The sequence below is a fragment of the Myxine glutinosa genome, chromosome 5, assembly GCF_964187855.1.
Source record: "Myxine glutinosa chromosome 5, kmMyxGlut1.1, whole genome shotgun sequence".
NCBI lineage: Eukaryota > Metazoa > Chordata > Myxini > Myxiniformes > Myxinidae > Myxine > Myxine glutinosa.
In genome coordinates, this window is record NC_136265.1 from 30,156,685 (window position 1) to 30,172,955 (window position 16,271).

At 42.7% G+C, this 16,271-nt stretch overlaps 1 protein-coding gene across 4 annotated transcripts; it reads left to right on the forward strand.

Moving 5' to 3' along the window:
* The first annotated feature begins 141 nt into the window (after positions 1-141).
* LOC137428655 (uncharacterized) lies at positions 142-15,144 on the forward strand. Of its 4 annotated transcripts, none has more exons than XM_078777163.1 (6): positions 258-704; positions 2,699-2,758; positions 7,612-7,719; positions 9,047-9,252; positions 10,580-10,738; positions 14,691-15,142. In XM_078777163.1, the coding sequence occupies exons 1-6, from the start codon at positions 512-514 to the stop codon at positions 14,847-14,849; spliced, it is 885 nt and encodes a 294-aa protein (XP_078633289.1). In that variant the 5' UTR covers positions 258-511; the 3' UTR covers positions 14,850-15,142. The 4 variants fall into 4 exon arrangements, with proteins under 4 accessions (XP_078633290.1, XP_078633289.1, XP_078633292.1 ...); XM_068118558.2 differs by having other exon boundaries at positions 365-704; positions 10,580-10,736; positions 14,695-14,990; XM_078777164.1 differs by lacking the exon at positions 2,699-2,758 and having other exon boundaries at positions 142-704; positions 14,691-15,144.
* The last annotated feature ends 1,127 nt before the right edge of the window (positions 15,145-16,271 follow it).

A 16,271-nucleotide genomic window follows, 5' to 3' on the forward strand; every position in this document is an offset into this window, starting at 1 on the left:
TTCTATGTATTTTCAATTCAGCACTTTGTCCCATGCCATGGGGGGTGGAGTCAAGCGACAAATGTGGGAGGGGTCCGTGGGCTGTCCGACCAATGGCTGCATTCGACCCCCCACAAGAACCACCACAACAACAACAACCACGCGGTGTCGCGGAGCTTTTGGCGAGTACAAACTCCCGCCAATCTGTGTACGTAATAAATAAACATAATTGTGTCGAAGCTGAATCGGTGTGGATGTGAAAAAAAAACATTTACTTTACTAGGGGAAGAAAATAATTAATATATGCGAAGAAGAAGAGTAACTGTTATGAGAGATCCACCAGGTGTGTTGTGCGATAAAGAGTGATTGTTTAAATAAATATAAAAGTAATGAGGAATGCACCTTGGGATCATACCTTACTTCCCGTCTATATCCACGTGTGTTCGCGATTTGTATTTTGGGAAAGTTGATCCATTGAGAGCTGGTTGGACCAATAGGGAGAGATCGTCGTGGTTTGTACTTCTTCCCCCTTATGGACTCTGTGCTGGGGGTCGTGGACCGAGACCCCCCGAGCTGCACCCCCGATCCGAGATCCTCGGACTCCAAGTGGAGCTCTGATGGAGGGAACAGAGGGGGTCCAGGAGGGGTTGATGAGATCTGTGGGTTCAAGATCCTGGACGTTCAGAACCTTCCTGTTGGAGGTGATGAGATACACCTGGGAAAAGGTACGTGGTTCTTTCAACCAGGTACATGTAATTTTCTCCATTTTACTTTCCATGAGAGTAAAATTCGATTTCAATATTATGTTGCGCGTTTCCACCATGAGGGAGGGTTGTGCACCATGGAGCACACACTCGAATTATACATAGTATCGTGCATAGTTGGATTACCTGTCCCTTCGTATCAGTGGACAGGGAAATGTGTTGTGTTTATGTCACAAGTTCGAATTCCCTTTGTAACTCCTCTTTTCTGGATCCCTTCTCTTCTTCTGTCTCTTCCCATCTCTTAAACTCTCGCTCCTTCGCGCAAAACTCATGTTACCAATCGGACACATCATAGCGCTTGGGTACCACCTGGTCCTGCACGGCGCCTGCATCATAGGAATGAGGTACCACCCGGTCCTGCACGGTATCTGCATGCTAATGATTAGGTACCACCCAGTCTTGTGCGGCACCTGCGTCACAGTGATTGGGCACCACCGGGTCCTGCGCGGCGTCCATCACAGTGATTGGGTACCACAGGGTCCTGCGCAGTGTTTGCATCACAGTGATTGGGTACCACCGGGTCCTGCGTGGCACCTGCATCACAATGATTGGGTACCACTGGGTCCTACGTGGCACCTGCTACATAGTGAATGGGTGCCACTGGATCCTGTGTGGCGCTCGCACCATAGCACTTCGGTGCCACTCTGTCCTGTGCAGTGCTTGTGTGCTGTCTGGGCCAGTGGGACACCTTCAATGAGGGACTATGGGCTCAGCCAATGAGGGCAGCAGAACAAAGGAAGTGCACCAATGCAGAGGCAACACCCATGAGAAACAAGCAGCGCTAGATCCTCAGACCATGCCTCTCCCAGGACTTTATAAACCATGCACTTGAAGGTGAAGAGAGCTGTGTGCATTCATGGAACAATGAGAGCCAGACGTATTCTGCAAGGAGGTAGCCGGGATCTCGGCTGTGAGGCCGGGATCCGCTGGGAGCGACACCTGGTGCCGCGTGGCGAGTGGATAAGCCATGGAGTTCTTTCCTTGAACAGCACAGATTTACACTATCTTCTCTCTCTGTTCATATTTCTCATCGTTCAATTGGAACGCACAAGAGCAATCGACGGTTGCACACTCAAACCGTCCAGGGCTGGGTTACCGATTTGCATTCACGATTTCCTCTAACGCAATACGAAGCATTCACCTGCATCTCTCCCCACATGACGCACCACACCATCGCCCTCACTTCTTTCCCTCCCTCTCCTTTTCACATTGGGACCAACGTGAGCTCAAGTCTCATGTTTGGTGAACGAGTGGTCGCTAACAAGCCCCACCTTCTTCTTCCTCTCTCTGGCTATCTTGTCTCATTTCACGGAGTGACTGAGGCACCCATGTCTGTAGTTTAATGACAAGTTTACTAAGGAGCTTGCTTGCTAAGGGTAAGACTTTATTTTGTGACACTACATTGTTTGTACATACGTGCCTGTTTATTAACATGACCGATCGTTTCCAACCTGCCTGATTGTCTCTTTCTCCGTTGGTTAGCCACTAGTGTGTAAATGTGGGAGTTTTGCCCCCCTGTTTCACTATGGTCAGATTAGCTGATTTTCCACTTGCAGTTCCCCTCGGCCGTTCTTGAGTTGTACGAGTGGGAAGGCGAGAGCACGATTCCCTATCTAGGGGCATTTATTTGTTGGGAAAGTAACGCGGGAATTGGACGCGAGGTCCCTACCTAAATTGATCTCGGATGGAGTCTATGGTTGCTTAGCAACTTGTCGTGCCACCGACCTACTTATGTCGTGCCACCGTCGGCGTCAGGGTCACAGGTCAGGAAGCGTGTCGGGAGAAGCCACTCGTGATCCGGCCAGCAAGCCTGTATCAATAGGATGTGCTTTTTCCCCCTTTTGTGCATGAAGCTGCACATGAGTGGATGTATTTGCTCTTTAATGTAACTGTATGTTCGTAATCTTTATTCCATTCCTCTTTGTCTGTTTAAAGCACATTTTGTTTCTTGGCAGAATCTTCTATTGTAGTGGTGAAGTTGGAACCCGAACCGACAAATGGTTCTCCCTCACAAGGTAAAAACCTTGAATAATATTCAAATTGAAAGTAGTCGGACCCCGACATTCGCGGAGGATACGTTCCTGAAAAATGCTGCAAATGTCGAATCCACGAATGTGGAGAGAGTGTGAAAGGTGGTTCCACAGGTGGGGAATAAAGAGGAATAAATGAGTGAGGTGAGCAGTGGTTCTGGATTTGGCAGTTTCACTCAGAGGGGGTTGCTTTATTTACATGGCGTTATTATGATAAGTTACAGAACAAGTTCGAGTTTCAGGGCGTTTCGTCAATTTTTCTGGGGTATGCCGTTTTTGGACTTTGAAAATGTCACATAGGTAGGGGACATGTATTGCAAAGCATTTCTTGCTCTTGTTGAATCTCATTTGTAATAAAAATTCCAAGTGGTAAAGAACGGACTGACCTTCAATATCTTATGGTTATCTGTGGCCACAAGTTCACAACGTTTCTTTCACATTGGGCTTTCCAAATCAACTCTGGATAAAGTACGAAGGATGTGGCAGAGAACCTGTTTTGCCAAGGTTAAAAACGAGACACGTGGTCCAAAATTATTTGCAGGTCTTGCCAAAAAAACATGAAATAAAAAATGGTGCAATATTTTATCTGTTTTTTGCTCAATGAAAATGTCCGTGCTACTTCATGACGGCACTTAATTTGAAAATGTCCTCGATACTTTTGCTAATCAGAGATTACGCCAGTACTCCCTATGTATGTATGGCATGGCGAAAAAATGCCATTCCCATCTGCTACATAGTCGCATCGCTGGAGATTAGGATCCCCGATGGCGGATAGCCGAAACAAGCTTTAACTCTGAGGCATATGCCCGAACTTGGTGAGATTATTTCTGGCGCACATGGGGAAGGGACCGAAACCTTACCTGGGACGGACGGCCGACACGGGGTTGTACTTCGAGACCCACAAACAAACAAGACAAGACAAAAAGGATAAAATGCAACAGTAAACAATTTAATGAAGATAAATGCAAATAACCATGAAAGGTGAGAGGTAAAAACTAAATCCTAAATGAGGGACCCTCCATGCTGACACAAAATACAGACAGGGGAAAAGCTAATGAAAATAAAATGGTGTTTATAGTGCCGGCACTTAGCGTTGTTGTTCAAGCGAGGCCAACGAATGAAGTCTGCAGCACAAAGTGGCCCGAAGCCGCACGCGGGAAAGATGCACACGATGGCACGAAACACCACCGTATCGCCATGAACGTGAAGGGATTTTGTGTGGCCAGTCCTCTCCCGCTCTTGTCTCCTAACGACCGACGCGCCAAGAGCTCCGCAAACCGCTGCCTTATTTCTCCTCCTCATAATCGCAAAAGTTCCGCCAAAGCTCCGGAACATCGCCGGCACACACGAGGCCAAAAGGCGACCGTTTGCTTGCGTGACCGAGGTGAGAGAATTAGCAAGGGTGAGACGTCTTCCTCTTCCTCCTTCCTCCACTATCCAAAGCTTCACAAAAGGAACACAGCTTCTCAGTCACCGTTTTCTACAGAGCTTGATCTATTCCTGCAGACACACACACATCTTCCCCACCCACAAAATCCAAAATGGCATTCCCTTCCCCACTGCCATTTAATTCTCAAACACTGCAGTGCAAAAATATGGTTTTCGTGTTCCGACACTGCCATGGCCTGCGTACATGTGAATTCCCCACATTCACACTTCAACCACAACTCGACTTTCCTCACGACGACACAAAAACACAAAACCTTTTACATATACAATCGTGGCCAAAAATATTGGCACCCTTGCACTTTTTTCAAATAACTCTCGAAAAATTTTCTCGAAGAATAAGTTGAAATTGACAAAAGTATTTGGTCTCCACAATTTTGTATTTCACTGTTAATATTACAGAAACTTTATTTTTGATTCAGAACTTAATATATCTTTTTAAATCAGAAAATAAAAAGAAATGACATTGACAAAATTATTGACACCCTAGACTTAATATTGGTAGCACAGCCTTTGGACAAAATAACTGCAGTCAAGCGCTTCCTAGAGCCATGAATGAGCTTCCTACCCCTCTCTACTGGCAGTTTGGCCCACTCTTCTTGTGCAAACTGCTCCAGTTCTCCCAGATTTGAAGGGTGCCTTCTCCCAACTGCTGTTTTCAGATCTCCCCACAGGTGTTCAATGGGATTTCGATCTGGACTCATTGCTGACTTTTTGAAGTGTGTTTGGGGTCATTGTCCTGCTTGCTGCAAGACGCATGATATTCGACGCAGACCCAGCTTTCTGACACGGTTGAACATTGCCCTCCAAAATGCCTTGGTAATCTCTTGATTTCATGATTCAACGCACCCAGTGCCAGAGGCAGCACAGCAACCCCAAAACATCACTGAACCTCCTCCATGTTTGACTGTAGAGAAGGTGTTCTTTTCTTTGAAGGCTTCATTTTGTTTTCTGTAAACATAGAGATGATGTGCTTTACCAAAAAGCTCTAATTTGGTATCATTTGTCCACAGGATATTCTCTCAGAAGGATTTTTGCTTGCTCAGGTGTGTTTTGGCAAATTCCAGTCAGGCTTATGTCTCTCTCTCAGCAGTGGGGTCCTCCTGGGTATCCTACCATAGAACCCCCTTTCATTGAGTTGATGATTGTTACGGGGTCCTCCCCTATTCACTGGTCTCGGTAAACCTCCGAACCCCGAGAGGGTCCCCGGCAGAAAAATATGTTATCCTTGGTTGAAATTAATCAATAATGAAACCACACCAAGGGTGATGAACAATCAATATATTAAGCACACAAAAAAGAACCATACAACAATGGGGGGCAAATCCACCCTACAATCCAATCTTAAGAAGGTAACCTAGCTCAAACTCACGGCACCCCCAGGGACTGAAACAGAGTCCTTCTCAATGTCTCTAGAACACAATGGTGCTCCCGGCGAAGAGGCGATGGCGATGAGGCGGGTAAGGAGATGTAGGTAAGGCGGGGACCGTCACGTGGTCCCAGACAACCCCAATTGGCGGTGGAAAGAGGAATCCCAAAGACGCTATCCAAACGTGCACATACACCGTGCAGTCGCGAACCGCACCGTATTCTTCAAAGGCCGCTGTCGCGCACACACATCCTCGGCAAACCACCGGAGGGTGGGATCAGTGGACGCGGCTTACCAAGGGTTCGCGAACGACGCGCGAGGTCCCCAAAATGGCGGTCGGTCCTTCCACAGGCCGCAGCCGCTAGGCGAAGATTCTCCGGAATCTCCCACCTGTACCTGGCTTCGCAGGCTTTTCCACGACACCAGCGCTATCAACGATCGCACGAGATTCCTTTCCAGGACTCAAAGTTCCCTCTCCATGGACGCTCGACCACGCTGGATGCGGAGCTGTTACAAAACGCCTCTGTTCACCTCTGCCTCACGCGCTCTTCTTCTTTGCTCCCTTTGTCTTCCGGGTCACGATCCGATTTCTGGCCACATTTTACCAGGAGTGCTTTTAAACCTTTTAACCACAATAACCCTTTCCCTCAAGCCACAATAAGCATAATATCTAGAACCAACAATGGTAACAATAACAACCATTATTAGGGCCGAATCCGTAACGGCGATGGATGGTGCGAGTTGAAACTGTCATACCTTGTGTCTGAAGGTCAGATTGAATCTGTTTGGCAGTTGATCGAGGTGCTTTCTCCACTATTCGAGCAATCATTTGCTGCAATCTTCGATCAAAGTTTCTCTTGCGGCCACGTCCAGGGAGGTTGGCTACAGTGCCATGGGCCTTAAACTTCCTGATAACATTGCGTATGGTGGACACAGGAACATCAAGGTCTCTGGAGATGGACTTGTCACCTTTAGATTGTCTATGCTTGGCTACAATCTTGTGTCTGACCTCAGACAATTCTCTTGTTTTCTTTCTTTTCTCCATGCTCATTGTGGTACACACAGTGACACAAAACAGCAGAATGACTCCTTTTTTTTCTATTCAAACTGGTTGAATGGGTGAATTTTTTTTAAAATTGCAAGCACCTGCAACTCACTGCAGGTGAGTTCATTTCCAAAGTAAAGGAGAATCACCTGCTTGAAATCTAATGATTTCAAGCAGGTGATTATGCTGTCCACGAGATTCACAAGCGCTGTCCAACCACTGATCAGCACGGTGACTTTAACCTGCTCCGTTACTGGCCTGGTTCGGTTCGTCTCTCCTTGGGGGACCTGGAGAGCACGAGACTACCCCCAACTCCCCATATTGATGCTGAGCTTGGTGTGGACGCCCGATCGACACAGAGAGATACAGAGCAGGTGCAACCTCGTCCTCATGCCGATCCCCCAACCCAAGCCTCCGAGAAGCTGGATTACAGATGCATGCCACTGCGTAGATTCATGAGTAATTAGATTAGATTCATGAGTTCAGTTCCAAAGTAAAGGAGAATCACCTGCTTGAAATCTAATTATTTCTAACAACTTCTAAAAGATGCCATTAATATTGTCTGGGCCATTTTAGGATTTATGTGTGGAATAAGCTAAGATTTAGTAATCTTTTTCACCTTTTTTTTTTTTTTTTTTTTTTTTTTTTTTTTGCTCCACTGCAAACCAAAGATATACATATGTGGATACCAAAATATTTTTTAATTTCAACAATTTTCTGGAATTGAAAAAAGTGCTAAGGTGCCAATATTTTTGGCCAATACAGTATTTTGGAGTATCTTCTCGAAAAAGTTGCTTAGGCTACATATGAGAGCCGACCTGGACTGTTAAGCTGATTGTTGAGGCAGGGATCACTTTTCAATATTCCAGACCATGGCAAAAGGAAAAAAGAAAAAGGAAAAGTGGAATTATGGGGGTGGGGTGGGAATTTATCGAAGAATTAAATTACTGGACAGCTCTAACATTGGATATTGTGCAGGTGAAACTGGTCAAGTTGAAGGGCGATGTCTGCAGGATGACTCTCTTCCAACTTCAACCTCAATCCATATGAAGGAAGAGCTGAATGAAGATTCCTGCAACGCAACTGGTGAGCTGAAAAGTTTATAAAGTATAGAGCGATTTTTTGATTGAATTGGCTATTCCTAATTCCACCTTGTTCACATTTATTTAGTCTCAACCATATCGAGATCACTTCCCTTTTGAATAAGAACGAAATTTGCTCTCAAAAGGATTTTGTTTAGAACGTCAAGCCGTGGCATGAAAAATACTTGAGAGATTTGATGAGAGCAGTTTTTGTTGTTTCATGATAATTTGACTAAAAGATGTATGATTGGTGATTTTGGAAGCAAAACCAATGCCAAGATCTTCTCAGAGGCCGCGTTGTGGTGTGTACCATGTGGTAAGCCATTCAATGGGTGGACAAATTACTCACCTTTAGTCAGTGATTCTTGCAACTGTTAAACAGATAATGTAGCAAACGCATCGTGAATACACCACCAGAAATCTTTCTATGACAAAACTGTTTTTCCAATGTTTGTTAAACTCCAAAATATGATTAATTTCTTTTTTTATTTGACCAAATTCCTGCAGTCGGTGATTCATTCAATTTGTGCACACTGTCTTGTTGAAATACAGGAATGTGTGATGTCATATTCACGAAAATCAGGTGCAAAGAAGTGCCAGATTGAACCGAGTTATATAATACAGTAATAGAAATCAGGAACTCAAAATGAATTTAATGACTATGGAAAATGGTTGTGGTATATTTATTTAGTTATTTCCATGAGTCATGATTGTAGAAGGTGGAGCCGATGCATTCAGGTCCATGATTGTTTTATAAGTGAGATATTTCTAAAGAAAAGACTTTTGCTAAATTGTCTGTCGACCTACCCGACAACACATGACTCGAACACTGATATAATCGGTCAAAGAAATATGTACGTTTTTATTTAGTACTGCATATACTTGATATTTTTCCGACACTTCAAATTGAAGAGCACTAAATAAACACCTGCTAGTTTCGCAATGTGATTACAAAGGTTCCCTGTGTAAAGGTCTCCACACTAATCCGTCCCTGAAGTCTCGTCAATAAGTTTTACACGGAAACTTTAATTCTGTTCTACTTTTGTACCTCTCTCCCACTCACATGGTTTTAAAGTCCTTGCAAGAGTGTCCGTTTATGTGTTTTTTTTTTTTTGGGCAGTAATGTTAGCTCTTACACGAGCCTCAATCTTGGATACCAGAAAAAAAAAAAAAAAGCAAACGGTTTGTTCAAAAACATGTTGATTGGCTTTCAGGTGAAGTAGTCTTCAAAGTGTAAGTTTCCTGATTCATGGCTGCTTTAAAAATGCATCGTCGTGTGTTAATGTTTTTACATCCCTGTGACAAATCTCTTTTTTCTGACCAATCTTCAGAGAGACGGACCGCGATCATAAGGACGTTGTCGCTTAGGAAGAATACTGTCACGTTTCCTGAAAATTCTTCACAGCAACACAAGAAGTCTATGGATGACAAACAGAAAAGTATTCATCGACGAGAACAAATGAAGATTCTCACTTGTGAAAAGTTATGCAGGTGCACCATGTGCAATCAATCGTTTGATTGCTTTTCAACCTATCAGGTACACATGAGAATTCACGCTTCAGAGAATAAGTTCAAGTGTTGTGTATGCTTCGCATTATTTTCTGACATCTCAACGTATCGGAATCACCTGAGGATACATATTGGTGAAACACCATACAAGTGTCATGTTTGCAACAAATCACACACTCAGAAATCTTTCTACCAGGCACACATGAGGAGTGAGGACCTCCTAGGGAAAAGCCATACAAGTGCCTTATCTACCTTTGTATAAAACAGTGTATATGGTTCTGTCCTTGTTCATGAGGCCGATTTGAGTAGGGTTTTAAAGGCCAATTTTTTAACATGACTGTGTGATCACAATGGTCTCTTTTATGATGGAGGAGGCACCTGAGCTAAATTTCAAGTGTCATAGCAAAGGGTATGAATACTTATGTCAATGTGATATTTCAGTTTTTTCTTTTTAATAAATTTGCAAAACTTTCTAAAATCCTGTTTTCTCTTTGTCATTATGGGGTATTGAGTGCAGATTGATGAGGGAAAAAATGAATTTAAACGATTTCAGCATCAGGCTGCAACATAACAAAATGTGAAAAAGGTGAAGGGGTCTGAATACTTTTTGAATGCACTGTATATTACATATTTCTGTATTTAATTTTCAATGAATTTGTAAAAAAATAATTAAAAAAACATGTTTTCACATTGTTATTATTGGGTATTTTGTGTAGAATGGTGACATTATTCAATTTCATCCATTTTAAATTAAGGCTGTAACAACAAAATGTGAAAAAGTCATGGGGTGTGAATACTTTCTGAAGGCACTGTATTTACATATTTCCTGCATGCCAATCACAAATCGTATTACTCGATCGCTCCAGAGATAAAAACCCAGGCAGGGTATAAGCACATACTCAATCGAGGCCTGAACACGGAAGTGTTATAATAAACCTGTGCAAAGCGCAATATGTTTAATAACAGGCACAAATGTAAACACTATCATTATTAAATTTATGTTTTTGACATCAAATCATTATGTACAACCTTAACATACTATTTTCACAAAACATATTGCTTCCGGGAGAAAAAAGGCAGGCAGTGTATAAGCACAAGACTCGAATGAGGCCTGAAGGCCAATTATGTGATTAAATTTTTCAATTTTTTTTTATCCAAACATCTCCTTTGACCTTTCTCTGGATGAGAGGAGAGCATGTAAAGTTTGGTTGTGCTGGTTCCTGCAGGGTACGAATGCATAAACAAACAAACACAAACTTTCTTCATGATTTATTAGATAGTGTTTATCTCTGTCGGTCACACTGTATTTTAAGCAATAACAGACACACTAAAAGTCTAAAAACGATTTATTTCAGGCAAGAGGTGAAAGCGCTGCTGAAAGAAGAAAGCGATTCGCCCGAGAGAAGAAACGAAGACAAAGAGCCAGACACGATCAAAACCAAGTAGCTGCGAGACGAGCCTCACAGGTGATATACAGGAGGGAGCGCCGCAAGAAGGAAAGCCAAGAAGAGGCTGTAGTCTAGTCAAATTTCTGGGAAACGTGAATTCATGAGGCATTTTTGAGTAAAAGCAAGCAAACCACTTTTTCTGGGGTAGTTTTTCGTGCTGAATACGAATCTGTTGTTTGCCAAGCCCAAAAATGCGTACTTAGGTCACTAATCAAGGTCAAAGGTCAATGAGTGCAAAATTCAAAATTTTTGAAAAAATGTTTTATTTTACATCACCTATCTGTACATTTCAATTATTTTACAGTATTTTGTCTGGTAAGGTTACTACAGCTTTTCACAATTATGAAAGTAAAGGGAATTGTGAAGGGAATAAATCAGATTTTTGTGAATATATCCGTAATGAAGCAACTTTTCGTTTTTTGACATACTGTTTTAATTCACTTGAATTGTTGCCTTAAATACCATCAGTGAAGTGGTTTACCTGAGTCCTATATAATAGCAAGATTGTTTTCTACACTAAATGTCAATATTTGACTAATTAGCCACTTAATTAAGGCTAACGGTCACAAGGCGCAAAGTGCACTTACATGGCACAAGGCGCAAAATGCACTTCATGGCAAACATGTTTGGAGTGCAGGCAGTTGATCATTATCACATGTATTCTTAATTAATCCTGAATCAATTGCAGTCTGTCAGACTGATTGGCTGGAAGGAGGAGCCATCCAGGGGAATGCCAATTAGCTTAACTGTGTAAGCTCTGACCCCCCCCCCTACTTTGGCCTGTTTCGACATGGTGTTTCACTGGCATTGCACTTGCAGGCCTCAGTGCAGAACTGTTTCCCCCACTTCCGACAAGAGCAACTATCAGAACTGCAACCTTTCTTGCAACCACACTGAGTAAGTTCTCGGCATCCCTTTGGAATTGACGGTAAAGTTGTAAGAACCGGTGACAACTTGTCATCAACGAGTTTCCATCCACAATCAGTCGGCGGTGGCAGATCTGTCATTGGATTACTGGCCTCTCTCCAAATGAAACTTTGGTAGTTTGCACGCTCTATGTGGAACTTTGCTGCATCACTAGATGGAGGTAGGGTCTCCGTTGCATGGCATTTGTTGAACAGTTTAATGCGGGCTTGATTACAGTTCTCAGATGGTTCCTTGTAGATATGGCAAATGAACTTTTCAGCATCTTCTGTGACCTTCTTTGATGGTGTCGGAAACTGCTGTTGTTGGATCTTTTCAACTGCTGTTGGTATATCCAACGTTGACGTATTGGATGGTTTGATGTCTCCAAGACCGCTTTCAGCAGATGGCCCCCTCTGCCAGGCAGCTAACTGAGTAGCGTGAAATGTATTTTTGCCATCTAGGGTAGAGTCATTGATGTCAATATTGTCGCCAGAAAAATGCACAAATCGTCCCGAAACCAGGTTGCTGGTAACAACTGCCCCAGTTTCTTGATCAAGCGCTTTCAGAGTGTTTTCAGCCATGGCAGTGTCATACCTAAGAACCCGGTTATAGCTGATTATGTGCCCAGCATTATGGAATAGCTCAACTAATTTCTTTGATCGAGTTGACTGGTGCAGCGTCATACCCATTCCAACGTGTTTAGGCGGTGCCTTCTTGTCTCCACATACACCATAGACCATGTCTTGTCCAATGCTAAGGACCCTTGTCTTCTTCACCCAACCAGTTTCAGACATCTCACTTTCGTCAAACTCAGCATCGACACTACTTTGGCCTCCAAGCAAGATATTCACAAACATGAGTACAGATGGTGGTACACTTGCCAACTCTGCTTTTTCGCTTACATCGCAACCTTCGAATGCAGGATGTGACATGATATCACTGCGGAGTTGCAGAGCAACGTGCACTAAAGACAGAAAATGATCATCCTGTTGTCTAAATATGGGAATATAGTCTGCACTGTTCTGACCGCACACCATTTCTGAAAGAGGTATGTGACTGAAATGTCGTGGAAGAAGCAAAGTTTGTTTCTCTGAAGGCGCCAAATTTCTTAGCACAAGAAATTCATAAATGTCCCCAATGCAATTCGACAAAGTTTCTTTAAAAGTCCCCAGTCTACTAAGATACGATGTAGGAATTGTGCCGTCGCACTCACTGGCTAACTCTTTGTACCTCTCGAACACTGCAGATAGTTCAAATACGTGCCCTTTCTCAGCAGAGTGACGCAGCTCTTGACACAACCATGATATCGCCATGTCTGCTGATTTGCTTTCAGTTTCCGCCCTTTTGACATCCCTAAAGAATTTACTAAGACAGTTAACATGGTAACATGCCTCAGCTGAGATTAAATCATTCTCATTTGCAGTACGGACTAAGATGTTATGTACAAATTTAGCTTTTTCCGTAATTTCATTACTCATTTTGAAGGTTGTGACACGACTTGTCTTCTGCTTCTTGTCAAAGTTCTGGCAGAACATACACAATGTCCAGTTCATCTTAGTAGTACTACTGCGTAAAAACGGACATGCTTCAGCCGAAACACTCTTTCTTTCAGGATCTTTTTCGTTTTTCGATTGTTCCTTGGCTAGCTTAGCATTTATTTTCCCCTTGTGTGTGTATGCAGAGTAACATAGCTTATGCCATTTAAGTTTGGGGAGACTTTCTGGAGGCTCTGCAAAGAGAGTCGAAAGCCTGTCCACGGCTGATCGAAATTCATAGTGTCTAAGTTTGCATCGGAGCTCGGTCGCCTCTCTGATGGCAGCAATACCCTGGTTTGTCTGGTTGAAAATCGTATCTTTGACCTGGCTAGTTCCCTGACAAATGATACAAAGTTCAAACGACACATCCTCACGCTGTCGCTTGAGGCTGGCAATAGGTTCCATGGTTGGCCTGAGGGGAGAAACAGAAACCAAACTAAGCACCAGGCACGCATGTTCTGACCATGAAAACTACAACGTTGTATGATATACTGCAACAGCCCTTAAATGATCGAATAAGCGCAGGCAGTGTTGGCCCGGGTTTTAATCTTATTCTCAAAGACACAAAGTAAAGCTTCTTCAAGACAAAACATCTAACCGATATAACTAATTCATTAGTGGTAGATGCATTAGGCACTCATCGTCAATGCCCATGCCCTGCCTGTCTTTTTGCTACTGTTAGGTAAATGTACATGTATGTAGGCCTGCCTATGATGTGAGATGTCAAGCATACATTACACATTTGTATGTACATGTATCTCACCAAAGAAGAATGCATTCCTTTACTTTCATTTGATTTTATATTTCATTTTTTAACAATCTTAAAAAGACCCTTACCTGTACTCCTGAAATGTTTAATGCCTGATGCCTAGGGTACGAACTAGATGGCTTATGCTAGGCTATTAGATTCATTCTTCATCATTAAGGGTCTATTGAAGAACACCCTGCTCTGTCTGAATGGAAATGATTTGACAAACATGGCAAATGCATTGGGGTCAGAAAGATGAAGCCACTTTCACTGTTGAGTGAAAGGGATGGTTTCAAGTGCAAGTAACTGTTACGTCATTGCAAGACTTTCGCACTCATTGACCTTTGACCTATGTTGTTTACCGGTGACATTTAGATTCTGTCTTTATAAAATCTATCTCTAGACCATCAATAGGAGCATAAAAACTCTGCCCCATTGTGCATTTAGAGGTTAAACTGCAAGCAAATTACGCAAAAACTAATTGTCGCCCCTTACAGAGATAAAGGCAAATGAGCATAGATGTGTCCTCACGTTTTCCTTTAAAAATAAGATTTTGAAAAGCTTTAGCAACCTTACTAGACAAAATATTGTAAAATAATTGAAATGTACAGATAGGGGATGTAAAATAAAGCATTTTTTCAAAAAAATTGAATTTTGCACTCATTGACCTTTGACCTTGATTAGTGACCTAATTACGCATTTTTGGGCTTGGCAAACAACAGATTCATATTCAGCATGAAAAACTACCCCAGAAAAAGTGGTTTGTTTGCTTTTACTCAAAAATGCCTCAATCATTCTATAAAGGCACATTTTCAGATTTTTTGACTAGGCTACTGACAGGCGGAGAAGATATGCAAGGCAAAGGAGAGCGAAAATGGTGGAGACCGAGACACAAGAGGAAGCTGACAGGCGGAGGCAGTTGAATGCAGAAGCAATGGCAAGGGCAAGGGCAAGAAGAAGAAGTAACAGAAGATGGGCAATCAGCTGATAATATGATGTTCAGGGGAAATCAGTTAGAACACCCCAACTGTGGTGAGATGAACATTATTTGTCAGTTCCATGAAATTAATCACATTTGTTATTGATTTTGCCTATTGAAATTGTTGTTGTTGATTATGAATATTCTAAGTTGGTGAATGATTGTGGGCGGGCCTGGTGGTCGAGTGGCAGGGGTTGAATTCTTGGTGGGGTGTACCGACAGGCTTGACAGGAACTCCTCCAGATTGAAAGATTTTCATACCATTGCCTTTTTGTTCGCTATTAAATTCTGCTTTCATTCATACATTGTGTGTGTTGCCTTCGTTATTTACACTTATGCATAAGGGAAAAGTGGAACGTATGAACATTGTTGGTGTTTAAACGAACAAGGACGTAATACGATATTCCTGACATTTCATTTATTCCTGTGCAATTGTATCTACCCATATATAAAACAATGTTTGTCTGTCTCCCATAATATGGACGATTTGAGTAGGGTTTTAAAGGCCAATTTTTAGCATGACTGCATTCACTTCAGTCTATCTTAAAGGAAGACTCCAGACCCCAAAAATTTTTTTTAGTTAAATGCTTCTCCATGATCTTTGATTGACATGACATTGACATGACAACATAATCTAAAAAAATAAAAATCAACCCGTGAAGTCGTTTCCTTGTAATCCGACCTTAAATGCGCCAACAAATAGACCATCGACGAAAACGCTTCTGCAAATCTTAGACCACATGCCCATGCACAGTATGACATCACACAAGGTGATGGGGAAGCCGGAAATAATTTACAAATGGTTTACAATATAATACAATAGTGTGGAGTGTTTCTATTCTCGTTATATTGTCCTGCATATCAGATTCTAAATGGTTTATAGTTGTGTTTTGTACGGGTGCAGCAAAGTCTCGGAGCCTTTTGTGCGAACACTGCATGAATTCCCGAAGGATGTTACCAGTAATAACACTTGGAAGAGGTTTGTCCGACGAACTTGAGCACGATGGAAAGGTCCTACCAAGTAGACGAGGCTTTGCAGTGAACATTTTGAACCGGTGCTATGTCAACTTTTTGGCTTGAAGCCTTTGCAAATCCCATCCAAATACCCAGAGGGTACCTGCAGGACACTTGCTTCACCAGCCACCACGTCGAAGAATATAACACCGTCTACGTCGATGATGATGATGTCGCCCACTCAGGCCACTGGCGCCGACACTGAATTTGCAATGCCTACCATCTTGCCCCAGGCCCAGACTTCATGTTCCACGCCGACTTTGAAGAGACCTCGAACTGCTGTCGCTAAACGAGAGTTGATGAGGGTAAGAAATGTCTTTTTATTACTACTTAGGCCGAGGCCTTGTGGATAATAATATACACAAAGAATTAAGTTAAGCACCCCCCCCCCGTTTTTTTACAACCTCGCACATTACA